The sequence below is a fragment of the Plecotus auritus genome (assembly GCF_963455305.1).
Source record: "Plecotus auritus genome assembly, chromosome: 1".
Classification (NCBI taxonomy): Eukaryota; Metazoa; Chordata; class Mammalia; order Chiroptera; family Vespertilionidae; genus Plecotus; species Plecotus auritus.
The window spans coordinates 101,463,583-101,484,204 of NC_137770.1; the positions used below are offsets into that span (position 1 = coordinate 101,463,583).

The 20,622-nt window shown below is 43.9% G+C and overlaps 2 protein-coding genes across 2 annotated transcripts in view; both read right to left on the minus strand.

The window, feature by feature from the left end:
- The window catches only part of DHTKD1 (dehydrogenase E1 and transketolase domain containing 1), a 70,123-nt gene extending 50,024 nt beyond the window's left edge, over positions 1-20,099 (minus strand). Inside the window, exon 1 of the mRNA XM_080660061.1 lies at positions 19,862-20,099. Within this exon, the coding sequence (XP_080516187.1) occupies positions 19,862-20,018 (157 nt within the window). The 5' untranslated portion in view covers positions 20,019-20,099. The remainder of the gene's footprint in view (positions 1-19,861) is intronic.
- LOC308245663 (ubiquitin thioesterase otulin-like) lies at positions 486-2,060 on the minus strand (the record flags this gene model as incomplete). The annotated part of the gene is made up of 1 exon (XM_080663255.1): positions 486-2,060. One exon carries the CDS (start codon positions 2,058-2,060, stop codon positions 978-980), a length of 1,083 nt encoding a protein of 360 aa, XP_080519381.1. The 3' UTR covers positions 486-977.
- Positions 20,100-20,622: the final 523 nt, after the last annotated feature.

The window sequence follows — 20,622 nt, forward strand, 5'->3', positions numbered from 1 at the left end:
TGCACCCACCTAAGTATGTGTCCATCATTTTACTTTTTATCCAATCCCAGGGGTTTCCCACCGCTTTGCTTTATCCCACCTCCTTAATCCATCACCAATGGATTTCATGTAACCCACCTATGTCCCTCCTTTGATTGCAATGTATAAATACAAATGTAACCTGCCATTCTCTGGAGCATTATCTCAACTCCTTGAGGTTTTGCTTCCCAGCACATGTCGACAGTTTGGCTCAAATAAACTCACAAAAATTCTTTACAGGTTTCAATGTTGTTGTTTTTTACGTTAACAATATGAATAATATTAAAATGGAATACCTCAAATGGAAAAAAAAAAACCCTCTTACAATGCTGAAATTATGGATAATTAGTCCTCTTATTGTTTAAGATATTTTTCAACACCTTACATTAAAAATATATATAGAGAGAACTACAAAATCAATGTTACATTTATTTCTTATTTCTTTTCTTTTTTTTCTGTTTAAGGTAGCTTTAATTAGTATGTAAATCCAAATCACTGCTTGCCAAGACTATCAGAGGATGTTGAGACTGTGCCATTAGCAGACTCCATCCCAGAATTATACCTTGTAAGCAGACTGCATAAGAAGGGCACCAAAGAGACCCATTACCACCAAAACAAATTACTATTAAAAAAAAAAAAAAATTGAAAGCCAGTTTACTAATAGAGAAAGTTTGGTTAGAGATAAAAACATATTCTCCTGATACTAAAGTATTTGTTTTATGGAAAAGATGGAGTATGCACCTTCCAACAGATGTGGCTCTGAAAGGTCCCACTAAAACATATTGCATCATAAATGAGGAGAAAACTTGGTTAACTCATTATCAGAAGCTAGTCTTCAGAACATCCCAGGCCAGCTTGGCTCACAGGGTCCAAGAGTCCACGTAATTAATTCTAAGAGACCAGCAGGCCGAGGCCCACACGCTTTGGCCCTGCTGCCAGGCTGTCCCGGTGTATGCCTCTCACAAACTCGTCTCCTCACACACTCTGACGGGGATGTTGTAGTGCCGATCGTCCTCGGCGATCAGGGTCACCACTGGCCAGTCCCTGGGTGGGTCTGTGGGGTAGACCGTGATGAACTCCTCAGTGCTATACTTGGAGAGCCGGTACACCTGGATGGTGTGGCGCACAGCATAGGCCAGCAGGAACATTTCAATCTGTTCGAGGCCACCAGTGTGTCCCACCTGATTTAGATGGTTCCTCAGTAGCTGTCCAGGGTCACAGGATGTGTCCCGAGCAAACAGAAGCACAGAGAAAAATGGTACGTCCTCTCCCTTCTCTTTATCATCATATAGTTCAATGGCTCTGTGTAACATTAAAAATTTTACAGCTTCATAAAGGCTGTATTCTTCCTCTTCATTTGTGAACAGTTCATCACAAGCTATCTGCCTTGCTTCAGCAGTTCTCAGTTCAGCCAAGCCTGCCCACTTCTTCCTTAGTAAAGTGAGGGACTCCTTAATTTTATCAACCAGGTCCTCGCTCTTCCCCTCAAATTTCAATCCAAGTTTCCACTGCTTGATCCAGCTGTATTTGCTTATGAGTTTTTCTGGTAACAGCGTGAGCTCCGGGTCCTGCAGCCAAGAGGGCAGCCCCGCCGGCTGGCTCATGGCCTGGAACAGCGCGGCCCTCAGCGCACAGTAGTTATCTCCGCGGACTCGCCTTATGGAGGTGAATTTCTGAGATAGCTCTTCGTAGTCCTTTTTCATACATGTAGCTTTTTGAGTATTTCCCCTCCATTCTTTTTTGCAGTAGTCCATGATATCCATTTCAGGAGCTACACTTAATTTAGGTTCTGATAACCCTCTTTCATGTATAAGTAACTCTTTCTCCTTTTCTATTTCATCCGCAGCACGATACATGTCCTCCTCGTAATCGGCCGGGCACCGCACCGCGGCCCGCGGCTGCCCGCCGCCTTCCCGCCTTCCCGCGGGGCCGGGAGACACGGCCCCCGCCTCCCGCCTCCCGCCTCCCGCCTCCCGCGTCAGCTTCTCGGCACGGCTTGCGCCCAACCAGGCTCCCGGCTGGGGCATGGTCTCCCGACTCATGGGGCCGCTGAGGTCGATGGCGGGGCCGCAGGGGTTCAGCGCCTCCGAGCGATCCGGGGCCCCTGCCCTATTTCTTATTTCTTAAGGACCTCAGGTACATAGTTATTTCATAGACTCATAAAATCTTAGATGAAGACTAAAAATTATAATGTCACTCACATAATGCAAAAAAAAAAAAAAATCCCCTTTGTAAAGCCCTAAATGAGTGATCCCGCAGCCTCCACTTAAAGGGGAGCCATTATCTTTCAATGAATCCAGTTCTAGCTGAGATGATTTCATATTCAGCCAAAAGATGCTTTTCTTTCCTTTCTACATGCAAGGCCTAAAATTGGGAGTGGGGGGTCCTCATGCCCACATTCATTTAACCTTGAGTTTGTCAAGGTAGTTTTACACAAACTGAGCACAAATCCCTGAGGATGAACAGATGTGCTATAGATGTTCACAATTTTCTGAACATTTTTTAAATTTGCATTTTTATTTTCAGAATCCAAAGAAAACTATTAGCATATTTTCAAATATTTAATGACCATTATTTCAACATGTATTGCTATGCAACAATTTCACAGTTACATATGTGCCTGGGTTTGTATTCAGTATACTGCAAAGTGTACCTATTGGCACAAGTTCAGAGGACAGAACAGAGATGTATTGAATATGTAAAGGGTGTGTTTGCACTAACATTGCAGTTAGGAGGATCCATATTATGTCTATTACACTAATCAAACAATCCCAGTAAATGAACTGAATTCTGGATAGAGGTTAGTCTTGTATATTGCTATAGGGTTCTATTCTGAATTGTATTAAAGTTCTTAGTTGCTATTTTATGAAGTAGGAAATCTTCGTATTTGTGGCTAAAATCCAGATAGATCATGTCTAAAGCACTGTCCTTTTGTGCCAACTCCCATGTAAGCATTCTAGAGTATTATTAAAACCTTGGCTAGTGAACATTTAGAAATTGGAGCAGTGATCTCTGTAAGTTGATGTTTACTGAGAGAATGCTTTTGAAAGGACTACTAGATTGCTATGAGGATGGTGATGGTAACCATGTATATTCACTATTGGACTTATCCTAACAAAGGTGGAATTCAGTAGATAATACCGGAAGCTGTGGAAAGTAGAGATCATCATCTAGAAAGAAAGTAGATTGAGAAAGTGATCCTAGGTACATGATAGTACCAGTATTTTAGAGTGAGCAAAGAGGAAGAGTCTGCCCAAAAGTGACTGAGGTTGTTAGCAGGAATCTTGCAATGCCATAGAGCCAAAGGAAGGATGTATTTTTAAGAAGGAGTGGCCTTTATAAGACAACCATTATTAAAAGTTCCTTAAATATATTTATATACAGGGTAGGACAAAAGTAGGTTTACAGTTGTTCCTATGGAAAATAATAGAATAATTAATAAGTAACTAATGGCCCGGTGCATGAAATTCATGCACATTAAAAGGGGATTAATTAGAGGAAATATTTTAATATTGCTATTTGCCCTTTCTCTATAATAGAAGTGTCAGAGATGAAAGAAAATTAGTAAAATGTCTATGAAAACCTTCCTCCTGTCAGAGTCTGGGGCGCACCACAAGACCCAGAGTCAAGTCCCCGCCCACCCACATGTACCTCAAAATCACGTGAGACCCAGACCCAGCCAGCCCCCGCCCCCATTGGGCTAGATCCAGACCTGGCCAGTACCACCCTTGTCAAGCCCCGCCAGGCAGGGGACGTAGCCTCAGGTCCCCTGGCCCAGCGCCCGGATGGGGGGCATAGCCTGAGGTCCCCCGGCCTGGTGCCAAGGTGGGAGGTGTGGCCTGAGGTCCCCTGTCAAGCCCAGCCAGGCAGGGGGGCGCAGCCTCAGGTCCCCTGGCCCAGTGCTGGGGCGGGGGGCACGGCCTGAGGTCCTCTGTCAAGCCCCACCAGCAGGGCGGTGCAGCCTCAGGTCCCCCATCAAGCCCTGCTGGGCGGGGGGCGCAGCCTGAGTTCCCCTGACCCAGCACTGGGGGTACACCTTGAGGTCCCCTGTCAAGCCCCACTGGGTGGGGGGCACGGCCTGAGTTCCCCTGTCAAGCCCAGCCAGGCAAGGGGGTGCAGCCTCAGGTCCCCTGGCCCGGTGCTGGGTGCGGGACATGGCCTAAGGTCCCCCGTCAAGCCCTGCTGGGCTGAGGGGGCGGTCTGAGGTCCCCTGGCCTGGTGCCAGGGTGGGGGGCACGGCCTGATGTCCCCTGTCAAGCCCCACCTGGGGGGGGCACAGCCTGAGGTTCCCAGACTGGTGCTGGGGCGAAGGGAGCAGCCTGAGGTCCCCTAGCCCAGTACCAGGACACGAAGCACACCTTGAGGTCCCCCGTCAAGCCCCTCCGGGCGGGGGGCATGGCCTCAGGTCCCCTGGCCTGGCACCAGGCAGAGTGTATGGCCTGAGGTCCCCCAGCCTGAGGTCCCCTGTCAAGCCCTATGGGGGCGGGGGAGGGGGTCAGGTCCCTGCTGATTGCTCGTTAAGGCTCCTTATAGGAACTTGGCTTCAGCTGTGGGTGCAGCCATCTTTGTGATGGAGTGATGGTTAATTAGCATATTCCCTCTTTATTAGATAGGATAATACAAAAAATAAACTGTATTTTGCATAAAATAAACTCTGTTTCACGGACTCAGAACTGTAAACCTACTTTTGCCCCACCCTGTGTGTGTGTATATACATTTAATGAAGTGGCCAACAGAAATCAGAAAGAGCATGTGGCATCTACTATTCTGGAAGAGCAGAGAGAAGGTCCTTATTCTCTTCCCACCTCTGGGCACAGCCTACAACCCTCCTGACAATTTCTTTTCCTCTTAGACCCTCATTTCATTGCCTTGGTTTCTTCTACCACACACAATCCTACATCCTTCCCTCTCTGACCCACAAGCTGTTCCATGTGACCTCTGGAATTCTGTTTCATGATTAACAAACCTCTGGACGTTCTTAACCGCATCCCTGAACATTCCTTAAACTCTTATCCTAACTGGAATCTGGTTTCCCCACAGGCCACCAGTAGAAGGTGAAACTATTGATCAACCATAACTATACTCCTCAAATACTGAAGGTGGAGTCAATGCCTCCTGGTTCCTCGTTAACATTTCCGTATCATTAATCCTCTAATTCTTTATAAACCCCCAGCCTCTGAGGGACATACTGTACTGTTGTTAACTAATCTCCATTTGCCAAAAGTCATTACAAAATCATGTTGTAGGAAAATGCTTAATGGGAAAGTGTCCATTTATTTAAATGAGAAAAGATAATAATACAATACATATAGCATGAGCCTGCTTTTTGTTAAAATGTTGTTTGTGTTAATAGCATCTATAATAATAAAAGTATAATATGCTAATTAGGCTGGACAGCCAAATGACCTTCTGGATGTCATTCCGGACATCTTTCCGGATGAAGCCGCTGTGGTGGGGACCCAGGCAGAGGTGGTTAGGGGCAATTAGCCAGGCAGGCGGGTTAGAGGTGATGAAGCAGGCAGGCAGGCAGAGTGGTTAGGGGAGATCAGGCAGGCAGCAGGCGAGCAGTTAGGAGCCAGAGGTCCCGGACTGTGAGAGGGTGCAGGCCGGGCTGAGGAACACCCCCCCACCCCGTGCACGATTTTTGTGCACTAGGCCTCTAATATAACATATTTATTTCATTATATAGTCTATATAGCACCATATTAGAACACATATACTTCATATATATGTGTATATATATATATGTATATATATATATATACATATATATATATATATATATATATATATATATATTTCATATATATAAAGGAAACAGACCAAAACCTTAGTAATTTACCCTATGTCAAAATTTCTGATTTTTTTTTTTTTTGGTTTATCATATTTTCTAAGTTTTCCACAATGGACATGTACAATAGAACTCTTTTCATTGTATCCATTGAACATGCTTGCTGCCCACTGCATTCTGGAAGCTTTTGATTAGTGGTTTCTCTCCAGCGCACCTGCACCTCTGCCCTCACCAACTGACTAAATGCTGGTAAAAATCAGTTATATTTGTTCCTAAGCCTGTTGCTATGAGAAAAAAATAAAATATTAGGAGAGAAATTATAAACATATAGAAAGATTCTGCACTCAGATTGCTTTCATGGGCTCTCTTTAAATGCTTGCATAGATGCAAACAAAACTATAAATATTTAGGTTAAAATAACTGGAAGCATCTCACGTCTTTACGATAATCCTTGTGTCAATGACTTTCTAAAAAATTAACTGACAAACTTCTAGTTTCAAATGCTGTTTTTCTTCTGTAGCAAATAATGAAAGTATTTGTTACAAAATATTAATATATTTAAAACAAAATATGTAAAAAAAATAAAACAAAATATGTAATAAAAATAATTAAATTAGGATATTTAAAGAATATAAAATATGAAAGAAAATACTTAAGAGGATGAAACCACAGCAATAGAATGTATATATTCTTCATTAAAATAACTTTCTATTATTGTATAAATCAAAGGGTTACTGTAACAGAAAAACGAATACCTTTATGTTAGGCATGATACTGTCCAAACAATTCAGAACTCATGATATCTCCAAAAGTCCAGAGGAATTTAAGTTAAAGCCCTAAGAAGCCAAAGAGTCTTGCCTGGGTTGGTCCTGATGTGCCAAGGTTGCTGATTTGATGCCCAGTCAGGGCACATACAAGAAACAACCAATGAATGCATAAAAAAGTGGAACAATAAATCGATGTTTCTCTCTCTCTCTCTCTCTCTCTCTCTCTCTCTCTCTCTCTCTCATATCAATTAAAAAAAAAAAAAAGAATTACCTGGAGACAGCTATCTTAGAAAAGCCTGCTTGCAAGGTGAGCCTCTGGCTGGTGTCTAGGAACTTGGATTTCAGGAATGTCCTCACCTGTCTCTAACTAATAAGGGTGGTTCACTATGCCTACATGGTGCAAACAATGTGGTTTATGCTGAATATCTGCTTTTCTAGTGGGAATCTGGAATTGTGGCATGTATAGAAGGTGCTTACAGGAACATCCCCAATAAAAACCTTGGGTGCCAAGGCTCTAATTGGCTTAACTGGGCAGAAACATTCCACACATGTTGCAGGTTTTTGTTACTTGAAGAGGTGTGCATTCTGCTACCCCTTGTGGGAGAGAGAGCATAAGAAAGCCTGCACAATGGTTCCTCCAGACTCTTCCTATGCTTTTGTCCATTCTGATCCAGTTGTGCATCCTTATTCCTTCACCTTAATAAATCTTAGCATTGACTGCAACTATATACTAACTCCTAATGTGGCATGGCCTGAAGGACACCCAACACACCTTATGGGTGACACTGGAGCTGAGTACCTAACAGCTGTGCTCTATGAGCCCACACACAGCTTCTGCCAATATTCCCAGAGCTACCTCTGGTTTACTCCACATATCCTTCAGTTCTAGGAGATATCCTTGTATCTTTCAAATAGAGTCTCCTCTTTGCTTAAAATAGCCAGAGTTGGTTTCTGTGGCTTGTGACCAAGAGAATCTTAGCTAATACAGGAAGTAAAAGAAGAAATTATGAAACATCAATTATTTTATTCTCTGCTGTAAGCAAACATGGTAGGGGCACTGAATAGTGTTTTATTATCAGGAAGAATATTGTTCATATTAATCAGCATGAAGCACACTGACAGATAAACTCAACTAAACTTAGTGCTTAAACTAAAAGTCACTACAATTCCCTTTCATCAACTGGTCATAAACAGTCTCCCCCTCCCCCCCACAAAAAAAATATCTAGATCATATCCACAGCATATTTCCATTCAAGGCAGCATATGCTTAAAGCAAGTAAGAATGTTAAATACCTATACAAACACTGAAGATTCCAAGAAAGAGAAATTCATAACTGAAGTCCCTTAGAATCCTATAAAAATGAGATGGTTGCCTCCAGCTTCAACTTAGGAACTTCAGAGATAACCACATTAAAAGCCAAGACTTTGTACCAGAATACTATATTCTGTGCAACAAACTCAGATAGACCTAAGCTGTGCAACTGAATTCATTTCATATCATACCCTCCCTTCCCATCTCAAACATATCTTTTTTTTTTTTATATATATTTTATTGATTTTTTACAGAGAGGAAGGGAGAGGGATAGAGAGTTAGAAACATCGATGAGAGAGAAACATCGATCAGCTGCCTCCTGCACACCCCCTACTGGGGATGTGCCCGCAACCAAGGTACATGCCCTTGACCGGAATCGAACCTGGGACCCTTCAGTCTGCAGGCCGACGCTCTATCCACTGAGCCAAACCGGTTGCGGCTCAAACATATCTTTATAAAATAAATTAATTTTGCCAGCTATTTCTTTTTTTCAAAAACAAAATAAAAAACCCAGACTTTAAATAGAAACCTTGGTCTGGTCCTTTCCATTTTTCCCTAATCCTTTCTTAAATCATTGCCAAGTTAGATACCTAAGGGTCACAGATTGGTAATAAATGACAGTAAACATTTACTGAGTACTAATTTTTGGTACACACTGTGCTAGATTTTTCACACACATCATCTTACCTGGTCCTTGCAACAACTTGAAAATAGGTGTTCTTATTTGCAGAAGAGTAAACTGCAAAGATTAATTGAATTACAAAAGGTGACACAGGTCATTGAAAAGCTGGAATTTGACTTCAATCCAGTGTTTTAACCATCCTATATAATAAAAGCCTAATATGCTAAGTGTCCGTTGTCCATTCAACCAATCAAAGCGTAATCCTATATAATAAAAGGGTAATATGCAAATCAATTGAACGGCTGAACAACCGATTGCTATGACCCGCACTGACCATCAGGGAGAAGATGCTCAATGCAGGAGCTGCGCCCTGGTGGTCAGTGTGCTCCCACAGGGGGAGCGTCACTCAGCCACAAGTGGGCTGATGGCTGGTGAGTGCAGCGGCCCACCTCCATGGCAGCACTAAGGATGTCTGGCTATGGCTTATGCCCGCTCCCCGTGGGCCTAAGCCATCAGTCAGACATCCCCCAAGAGCTCCCAGACTGTGAGAGGGTGCAGACTGGGCTGAGGGATCCCCCCTCCTGAGTGCACAAATCTCATGCACTGGGCTTCTAGTATGCTAATAATATGCTAAGGCTGCTCAATCACTCGCTATGACATGCACTGACCACCAGGGGGCAGGCAGTCGACCGGTCGACTAGTCGATATAATGTGCACTGACCACCAGGGGGCAGACGCTCCAACTGGTAGGTTAGCTTGCTGCTGGGATCCGGCCAATCAGGACTGACCAAGACAGGCCAGACATGCCCTGGAGCCCTCTCGTGGTCCCTCCCAGGCTGGCCAACCTCCTACATCCCTCCCCGGTCCCGATAATGCACCGGTGGGGTCCCTCAACCTGGTCTGCGCCCTCTTGCAATCCGGGACCTCTCAGGGGATGTTGGAGAGCCAGTTTCAGCCCAACAGCAGATTGACCAGTTACAATGACGTGCACTGGCCACCAGGGGGCAGACGCTCAACACAGGAGCTGCCCCCTGGTGGTCAATGCGCTCCCACAGGGGGAGTGGTGCTCAGCCAGAAGCCAGGCTCACAGCTGGCGAGCACAGCAGTGGTGGCAGGAGCCTCTCCCACCTCCGCAGCAGCGCTAAGGATGTCTGACTAACCCCGAGGGCTCCCAGACTGTGAGAGGGTGCAGGCGGGGCTGAGGGACCGCCCCCCCCTCCTCCCGACTGCACAAATTTCGTGCACCAGGCCTGTAGTTATACTATAACAAAAATTCTATGTTGTACACTTGAAACTAATATAATAATAGTCTATATGAACTATAATTGAATTTTTTAATTGAAGCGGGAAGTCCAGAGCTTATAGCAAAAGGATGAGAAAACTAAGTCATTAAGACCTCTTTTTATTTTTTATTTTTTATTTTTTTTTATTTTTTTTTTTTTAAATATATTTTATTGATATTTTACAGAGAGGAAGGGAGAGGGATAGAGAGCTGGAAACATCGATGAGAGAGAAACATCAATCAGCTGCCTCCGCACACCTCCCACTGGAGATGTGCCCGCAACCAAGGTACATGCCCTTGACCGGAATCGAACCCGGGACCCTTCGGTCCGCAGGCCGACGCTCTATCCACTGAGCCAAACCGGTTTTGGCAAGACCTCTTTTTATTTTTTAGTACAAGAGCTAATGTCATTAGCCTTTTTGGTCTGCATTTGTGCTCCAGAATTATTTAAATTTTTTAAAATCTCTAATGCAGTAAAATTTTATTCAACCATTTTTCCCATAACTCCAGTAAAGGCTCCTGTTATTTCTAATATGTAACATACCTACAACATCTAACTTCAACTACTAAAGCTCAGTGCCAAGGTCAGTAACCACTAAACACTGGAATCCTATGGCTCCCATCTCCTAATGCTCACTAAATCTGCCATTCCTTTTATAACCCAAATCCTCCATAGCGAAATTTATATCTGTAAATCACCACTCCTAAATCCATCTCCATTTTAAATTGGGACTGTCGATAAATAAACTCAAGTTTACTTAGAAATTGAGGTTTACAGAGGTTAAAGTACATGCTGTTACTAATAGTCAGCCACAAAGAACACTCATCACAGGTCAAATTTTAACTAGTGAAACCTCGGCCATCCAAGAGATTACAAGAAGCAAATTCAGTATCTCTGTTAAGCCTAATACAATGGAAGTCTTAGTGAACAGTGTAGTCATCCTATGAAGGCAATGATTTTCAGCCAAGATAAACATATGAAGAAAGACAGTTGACGAAGGGCAAAGGGAGAAGGGAGATACCATAAGTCTGACTATCCCTTCTCCCTCTTCTTATATCTCTTTGAATGTAGGAAGATGCTAAGAGTCATTTCAGTAGGGTTTGTCCTTTAATTTACTTTGCCAGCACTGAAAGTTATGTACATGAGCCATCACACCAACTCGGTCATTCCTCTCAACCAACATGCCAACTGTTAGGACAAATGGCAGGTGACATGAAAAAGACTAGAGCCCGCCGAAACCGGTTTGGCTCAGTGGATAGAGCGTTGGCCTGCGGACTGAAAGGTCCCGGGTTCGATTCTGGTCAAGGGCATGTACCTTGGTTGCGGGCACATCCCCAGGGGGGGGTGTGCAGGAGGCAGCTGATCGATGTTTCTCTCTCATCGATGTTTCTAGCTCTCTATCCCTCTCCCTTCCTCTCTGTGAAATATCAATAAAATATATTTAAAAAAAAAAAAAAAAAGACTAGAGCCCAACAAACCATGTCCTTGGCCTCATAAGCCTCCTGTTCTAATTAATGGAACTGACTATAAGCACACACTTGCACAGAATTTAAAGAAAAATCCAAGTCTTAATTGACTTCATCAGCAAAAAAGAAGTTATAACTTTTTAAATAACTTATTAATAGTACACACTATTACTAATATAGTAATAGTAATATAGTTGATTACCCAATATATAAAGTGCTTCCTTTCCTGACACTTGAGGTTATGGTTGTACATGCAAAATTCAAATGTACTAAATGTCACAAATAAATTACAAATACAGAACCCTATTTCCATCTACACTAATAAAAGAGAAACATGCAAATTGACCGTACCTCCGCTATGCCCACAAGCCACACACACCGGCCAATCAGGAGTGAGTATGCAAATTAACCCAACCAAGATGGCTGCAGCTACGGAGCGAGCAGGAGGCTTGGGTTTCCCCAGCAATGGAGGAAGCCAAGCTTCCCACCTGCTCTGGCCGGCCCTGACCTCCACTCAAGGCTACAAAGTTTCAATTATAAAAGATAAGTAAAAAGTAAATCCCAACAAAAATGGTGGCAGCCATGGAGCTGGAGAGAGCAGGAGGCTTGAGTTGCCCCCGGCAATGGAGGAAGCCAAGCTTCCCACAGCCCTGGCCTGCCCTGGCCTCCGCTCAAGGCTACAAAGTTTCAATTATAGAAGATAAATAAATCCCAGATACCAGGGCCTCCGCTTGGGTCGCCAGGGGGCATGGCCGGCCTGCAAACCACCACAGGCCCCTCGCCCAGGCCGCCCCATGCCCCTAGGGAACCCCCACCCTGATCCGGGACACCCTTCAGGGCACACCAGCCGGCCCCCACCCATGCACCAGGCCTCTATCCTATCTAATAAAAGAGCAATATGCAAATTGACCATCACTCCAACACACAAGATGGCTGCCCCCATGTGGACACAAGATGGTCACCACAAGATGGCCAGCAGGGGAGGGCAATTGGGAGGGACCAGGCCTGCAAGGGAGGGCAGTTGGGGGAAACTGGGCCAGCAGGGGAGCAGTTAGGCATCAATCAGGCTGGCAGGGGAGGGGTTAGGGAGTGATCAGGCTGGCAGGCAGAAGCAGTTAGGGGCAATCAGGAAGGCAGGCAGGTAGGCAGTTGGGAGCCAGCAGTCCTGGATTGTGAGAGGGATGTCCCAGATTGGAGAGGGTGCAGTCTGGGCTGAGGGACACCCCCCCCCCCGCACAAATTTCGTGCACCGGGCCTCTAGTGTATTAATAAGAATGATCACTTAATAAGTATTCAGTTAAGTATAGAGCTGAAAAAAATATAAGACTAGGTCTTAACTAGACAGAACCTTATACACAATCAGAAAAAGTTCAATAGAGTCCAAAGGGCTCCATACTGAGAATTGAGAGAGTTCAGATCAGGATAGCCTGGTGTTGTCTGGAAAGATATCATGGAGGAACTGGGAATGAAGTTGGACCATGGAGAATGGGTAATAAGTGAAAAGGCACAGAACAAGGAAGAAGAATTTGGGGTAAAGATTGAAATGTAGGGGTATTTATGTTGGAGGGAGGTAAAAAAAAAAAAGGTAAGATGAGTCAAGACACATGAAGGGCATTGAATATCAAGCTAAAGAATTTGGATTTTATTCTGAGAGGCAAAGTAGAGCCTTTGGAGACCTGAGTAAGAAAATGATTCAATGAAATCCATGTTTTAGAAAGACTGGAAGGGACTAGGCTACAAATTTTAATACCAGAGGGGCTAGCAGTTTAACCTTTTTGAAGTTATGCATCTCTTTGAGAATTTAATAAAAGCTATGAGCCCTTGCTTGGCTGGCATGGCTCAGTGGTGGAACGTCGACATATGAACCAGGAGGTCAGGGTTCATTTCCTGGTCAGGGCACATGCCTGGGTTGTGGGCTCGATGCCCAGTGTGGGGCGTGCAGTGGGGGCAGCCAATCAATGATTCTCTCTCACCATTGATGTTTCTATCTCTCATTCTCTCCCTTCATCTCTGAAATCAATAACAAAATATATGTATTTTTAAAGCTATGAGCCATTTGCCTAGAACAAATAGACTCCCAGAGTTGTGAAAAGTTCACAGACTCTCTGAAACCTTTTCATAGGGGTTCATGAACTCAGGTTAAGAACCCTTGAATTAAACTTATTTTTTTATTGTAGCAGACCAGAATTAAAGGTCTAGACTAGGATCCTAGTTAGTGAACATATAAAGAAAGCAAGGCGCCGAAACTGGTTTGGCTCAGTGGATAGAGCGTCAGCCTGCGGACTGAAGGGTCCCGGGTTCGATTCCGGTCAAGGGCATGTACCTTGGTTGCGGGCACATCCCCAGTGGGAGGTGTGCAGGAGGCAGCTGATGGATGTTTCTCTCTCATCGATGTTTCTAGCTCTCTATCCCTCTCCCTTCCTCTCTGTAAAATATCAATAAAATATATTAAAAAAAAAAAAGAAAGCAAGGCTTTGAGATATATTAGTGCTCAAAATTTGATATGAAGTATGAGGTGAAAAAGTTGAAGGTGGAGTGCTTACCCCAGAATTTTACAATACATCTGCCACAGAGATTCCTATAACTCTCAATATCCATTTTCCCTTCTCTTTCATGGTAATAGATAGTTGAGTATATGACCATCCAAACTAGAGATACACATTCCTAGTCTTCAATGCAGCCAGTGTGGCCATGTGACTAAGTTCTGACCAATAAGAAGGTAATAAAGCCCTAGCCAATTTGGCTCAGTGGATAGAGCGTAGGCCTGCGACTGAAGGGTGCCAGATTCCATTCCAGTCAAGGGCACATGCCTGGGTTGTGGGCTTGATCCCCAGTAGGGGATGTGCAGGAGGCAGCCGATCAATGATTCTCTCTCATCATTGATGTTTCTCTCTCGCTCCCTCTCTCCCTTCCTCTCTAAAATCAATAAAAATATTTTTTAAAAAAGAAGGTAATAGAAGTGATATATACTACTTTTGGGTCTTGCCTGGTTCTCTTCCCTTCACCCTTTCCTTCTTCCTACTGGCCAATATATGGATACAGTGGTGAGCTATCTCAGACCAGAGTTGAAAGCAATACCCACAGGATGATGAAGGAACAATAAAGAAGGAGCTTGATCCCCTATCTGCAGAACAAAGCTGTTATACCAGCTTAGATTTTTAATTATTTTACTTGTCATTATTATTCCAGGCCTTTGGCACAACCCTGAAATCATCCTATCTACTATAGAACTCAGTACCTGAGGTGGTTTGCTGCCATAGTAGAAGCTAAAATGCATGACTGGCTTAGCAGCCAGGTAGTGGGTGCGAAGGACCCATATAGTTCAGAATAGAAAGCTTATGAACATCATTTTGCTATCTGACTTGGTAAAACTGTCACCTGCAATACCCTGAAAGGCAGACTACATGCTCACAGATCCTGTAGCTTAGTAGTGAGTGCTCACTGTTTGTTGTCACTTTCAGGAAAGCCCTGGGAGAAAGATGAGGTCAAGTTGGAGCTAGCTAATCAGCAACAAGAGATGGCAGGAAATTCACTCTGCATGGAGGTACCTAGAAGGCAGACCCTGGCGAGTTTGGAAAATTATAAGTATTTAGAAAACATGGTTTTGAAAAGGCTGGCTAATAGGAGATAAAACAGACAAAACCCTTCTTCAAGTACATTCTAGTAAGCATTCTCTATTACACAAGGGGGCCAGCTGAGACCTCCAGATCTGATAAAGAGTGTTGCCTTCCCACTCAAGCCTATTATTTTGGTTGACATCAGGTAAGCATCATTAAATGTAGGGAGCTGAACATATAGAACACAGAAGCAATAAATAACAGACTGAAGTTTTGTGGCTTAAATATTGGGTCTAGAGGCCCTCATCAGGTACCTCAATTGGTTAGAGCACGGTCCCCCTACGCCAAGGTTGCGGGTTAGATCTCCAGTCAGGGCACAAACAAGAAGCAACCAATGAATGCATAAATAAGTGGAACAACAAACCAGTGTTTCTCTCCCCACTCCCCCTCCCCCCGGCCCCGACCCCCGATCCCTTCCCTTCTTCCCTCTCTCTAAAATCAATCACTAAATAAATGTTAGGTCTAGATGAGATCTTTTTTCTTAACCCTCACCTGAGAATATGGATTTTTTAAAAACTGATTTTTAGAGAGCCAAGGGAGAGAGAAAAAAAACAAACATCGATGTGAAAACAAAACAGTGATCAGTTTCCTCCCATACGTGCCCAGAAGGGGATTCAACATACAACCTAAGTATGTGCCCTGACCAGTAATCAAACTGCAACCTTTTTTAGGTACTCCAACCAACTGAGCCACTCAGCCAGGGCTAGAAGAGATCTTTAAGCAATTTGCTCATAGAATGACCAGAAGTAAAAAGACTGCAGACTTATGAATTTTATAAGAAAACTGTACTGCCTAAGAAATCCCAACTCTGGCCAGAAAAAATAAAACCTGTAACTGATGACCCCCTAAAGTAACCCTCAAGCTCCTAACCTTATCAAAGTAGACTGTGAAAGGGGTGCAGGCCCCAAGAAGGGCATGTCCATGTCAAAGATGGCCACAGAAGATACTGGATAAAGAAGAATCCAAATAAGACAGGGATGCCCACTCTCACCACTCCTGCTCGACATAGTACTGGAAATATTAGCCATTGCAATTAGACAAGAAGAAGAAATAAAAGGCATCCAAATTGGAAAAGAAGAAGTAAAGCTGTCCTTATTTGCAGGTGACATGATATTGTACATAAAAAACCCAAAAGACTCCATCAAAAAACTAATACACTTAATAAATGAATTCGGCAATGTAGCAGGATACAAAATTAACACCAAGAAATCTATGGCATTTCTATACACCAATAGTGAACTTACAGAAAGACAGACTAAAAAAGCAATCCCATTTACCATCGCACCAAAAAAATTAAGATACCTATGAATAAACTTAACTAAGGAGGTAAAAGACCTATACGCGGAAAACTACAGGACACTGAAAAAAGAGATAGAGGAAGACGTAAACAGATGGAAGAACATACCATGTTCATGGATTGGGAGAATCAACATCATTAAAATGTCCATACTACCCAAAGCAATCTATAGATTCAATGCACTCCCCATTAAAATACCAACGGCATATTTCACAGACCTAGAACGAACTCTACAAAAATTCATCTGGAATAAAAAAAGACCCCGAATAGCCACAGCAATCCTGAAAAAGAGGAACAAAGTGGGTGGGATCTCAATACCAGATTTCAAGCTGTATTACAAAGCCACTGTTCTCAAAACTGCCTGGTACTGGCACAAGAACAGATATATAGATCAATGGAATAGAATAGAGAACCCAGAAATCGACCCAAATCACTATGCTCAATTAATATTTGACAAAGGAGGTATGAACATACAATGTAGTCAAGACAGTCTCTTCAATAAATGGTGTTGGGAAAGTTGGACAGATACATGCAAAAAAATGAAACTAGACCACCAACTTACACCATACACAAAAATAAACTCAAAATGGATCAAGGACTTAAACATACAACGAGAAACCATAAAAATACTAGAGGAATCCACTGCCAGAAAAATCTCTGACATATGCCGAAGCAATTTCTTCACTGATACTGCTCCTAGGGCAATGGAAACTAAAGAGAAAATAAACAAATGGGACTACATCAAAATAAAAAGCTTTTGCACAGCAAAGGAGACCATCAATAAAACAACAAGAAAGCCCACTGCATGGGAGAACATATATGCCAATGATATCAACGATAAGGGTTTAATCTCCAACATTTACAGGGAACTCATGCAGCTTAACAAAAAGAAGATAAACAACCCAATCAAAAAATGGGCAACTGATCTAAATAGACACTTTTCGAAAGAAGACAGAAGGAAGGCCAAGAGACATATGAAAACCTACTCAAAGTCACTCATCATCAGAGAAATGCAAATCAAAACAACAATGCGGTACCATCTCACACCTGTCAAAATGGCTATTATCAACAAATCAACAAATGACAAGTGCTGGCGAGAATGCGGAGAAAAAGGAACCCTCGTGCACTGCTGGTGGGAATGCAGACTGGAGCAGCCACTGTGGAGAACAGTATGGAGTTTCCTCAAAAAAATAAAAATGGAACTCCCATTTTACCCAGTGATCCCACTTCTAGGAATATATCCCAAGAAACTAGAAACACGAATCAGAAAGGATATATGCACCCCTATGTTCATAGCAGCACAATTCACCAGAGCTAAGATTTGGAAACAGCCTAAGTGCCCATCAGCAGATGAGTGGATTAAAAAACTGTGGTACATCTACACAATGGAATACTACGCTGCAGTAAAAAAGAAGTTCTTACCATTTGCAACAACATGGATGGAGATGGAGAGCATTATGCTAAGTGAAATAAGCCAGGCAGAGAAAGATAAATATCACATGATCTCACTCATTTGTGGAATATAATGAACAACATAAACTGATGAACAAAAATAGATCCAGAGACAGAGAAACATCAATCAGAACGTGAAACCTCAGGGAAGGTAGGGGAGGGTGGGGGTAAGTGGGAGAGATCAACCAAAGGACTTATACACATGCATATAAGCCTAATCAATGGACACAGACAACAGGGGGGTGGGGTCATGAATGGGAGGTGGGGGGTAATGGGGGAATAAGGACACATATGTAATACCTTAATCAATAAAGAAATTTAAAAAAAAGAAGAATCCATAAGGCAAATCCAGGGGAATGGGCAGAGGGCAGTGTTGAAGGGCCAAATAAACTTGTGAACTTACTACATAGCCACAAGGAGCTTTTATCATTCCTCCCCAATAGGATTGGTAACTGATTTGAACCAGTGGCTGCTATAGATTCTTCATTCTTTCCTTCTACAGATGGAAGTTTTCCTTATATATCATAGGTGTATATATGGGGTGGGTGGCAGTTCACCTGAGGAGTCACAGCCAGACCAGATGAAGAGGACCACATATTCTCCAGAGATAATGGACTTTGAGCTGGATCAAAGGAGTTGAATGGAAAGAGATGAACACGTTTTACATTTGGAAAGAAAAGTTTAGGATACTTGAGTGGCCAAAGGGATCAAATATGGTGATTACTAGTTATTTTCTGATATCTATTTTCCTCTTCTTTCTCAAGATAATTTTTAGCTGGCTCATGGCCACCCTGAATAAAGACTGTGTTTTCTAATCTCCCTTACATGTATATAGACAGGTGACTAAATTCTGGCCAATGAGGTATTATTGGACATAATATATACAACTCTCCTTCCCCCTTCTCCCACACAGCCTAGTAGGAGATAATGATCTACAAAAAAGAGTTGTTATAAAATAATTTGAGGAATCAAATAGAGACCAATTGTGAGGAAACACCTCAAATGAGATCATAATAACTGTGCACTGAGCACATACTAATATGATCTTATATGAAGAAGAGACTGTCAAACACATTTCAGACATACATCTCTTACTGACTATAACAATATTTGGCCATGAATTTCCAGTTAGAGAATTCCAGGGGTGCCTGATAAAAATACATATTCCTGAATCTCATCTCAGACCACTGAATTGGAACCCAGGGGTAGAGGGAGGAAAGGAGGCCTGGAAACTGTCACTTTAAATATCAAAGTGATTTGAACACACACTTACGTTTGAGAAATGACATTAAATTTTTGACACTCATTTTGCAAAGTGAAATAAGATACCTATAGTCTTACCCTCAGTGGATTAACGATGTAGTTCCCAAATGCCTTCCCTAAAGAAAACCCATTGCATTCAAGAGAGAGAAATCAGGTTTATTCCAAATGTCCCCTGAGGTCAAGAGCAAAATAGTGAGATACCAGTGTGTGATGTAAGATTCAAAGGTCAGGTGCTTAGATGATGAAGGAGATCTTCATTATTAATCTAATGACTGGATCAAAGATACCAAATGATTTTATTCTGATAATTGATCTGTATTCGTCTTCTACTCTGTGAGGATGAATAAACATACAATAACTTTGGAGCATAAATCAAATGATCAAAGTTAATCTCTTGCACACGAGCATGCAACAGAAGAGAGGTTTGTCCTCTAATCCATTAAAACTCCAGTAACATGGTTCTAAATTCAGCAAAGAGTTTTAAACGCTGAAATTAAAGTTCGAGGCTAGCTAGAGGACATAAACAGGTAATAAATACCATGCTGTGGTCGTGGCCCTGGACTGTATCCTTGTGTAAACTCCAGGAGCTGCGAGATCTCAGAACTTTTCTTTTCCCGCGGCCCCGCCTCCGCAAAGAGCTCAGTTCCCACAAGTTTACACGCAAGGAACAGAAAAGGCAAGAGCGCCCAAGACCCGTATGAACTCGGAAGGTGGGAAGATTACCCGAGCGTGGAACCGACGTAGAGACCCTGACCTCAAAGTTCCCCAACTCCAGACGCTGCACAGGGTTGACCCCCACACTGACAACACCCATGCCTCCTCTCTCTGCCCGCTTTTCCTTGCTCCTCCCCGGCCTGCGCACAGACTGCAGACCCCCTGAAGCCCCCGCCCCCCACAACAGCACCCGGCTGCAGGCCCGGCAAGAAGGACCCCGCCTCCCCAGCCCCCAGGCCCTTGGTCCGCCCCATCGGACCTGGCGGGTGCGCCCGGGCGCCCCGGGGTTCCCGGCTCTCGGTCTTCCTCGGCCGGTAGCCGTAGACGCCCCTTTCGGTCTGGTAGCCGCGCTGGAGGAGGAGCGGAGGCGCCCGCCCGAGGCTCCGTCTTGCCGCTGCCACGGCGACCGAGGCCATACTCCGCCAAGTCTCCTGCCCCGAGGACGAGGGCAGCAGCCGCCAGGAGCAGAAAGTGAGGCTCAGAGACCTCTGGAGCCTGGGATCGCTTCGCGGGGGGCGGGAAGCAGGAGCCCCGCCCACGGACGACGCCCCCGCGCCGGAGCGCCCGATTGGCGGGCGGCCTCGGAGCCACGCCCCGGACCCGGCGGGACGCGCGGTCCTAGAGGCTGAGGGTCGCCCCGGATTTTGGAGGAGCGTGGCGTGTTGAGCCGAGTTTTACCCCGTTACCGGCTTTCTGGCACTAAACTTGATACTCTGTGTATCCTACAGTCTCCCGCCAGGAGTACTTACCCGCCACCCCTCTGCTGGAACCCGCAGGCACAACCGCACAGACACATGTAGGTTGTCACACACAAAGGGAAGTTAGCGTCTGGGTTCGTAGAAAGTAGCTTGGACTGAGACCAAGGGACGCAAGAAGGAGCCAGAAAAATCAAATATCTCACCCTTTTTAATTAAGAAATATTGAGGGAGAAAGTACAAAACAGGGGGAGGAGCCTGTGTGAAAGGGATAGAATATGAGTGAAAAGCAATTGGTCATAAGAGGTTTCAGCAATGTAGAGAT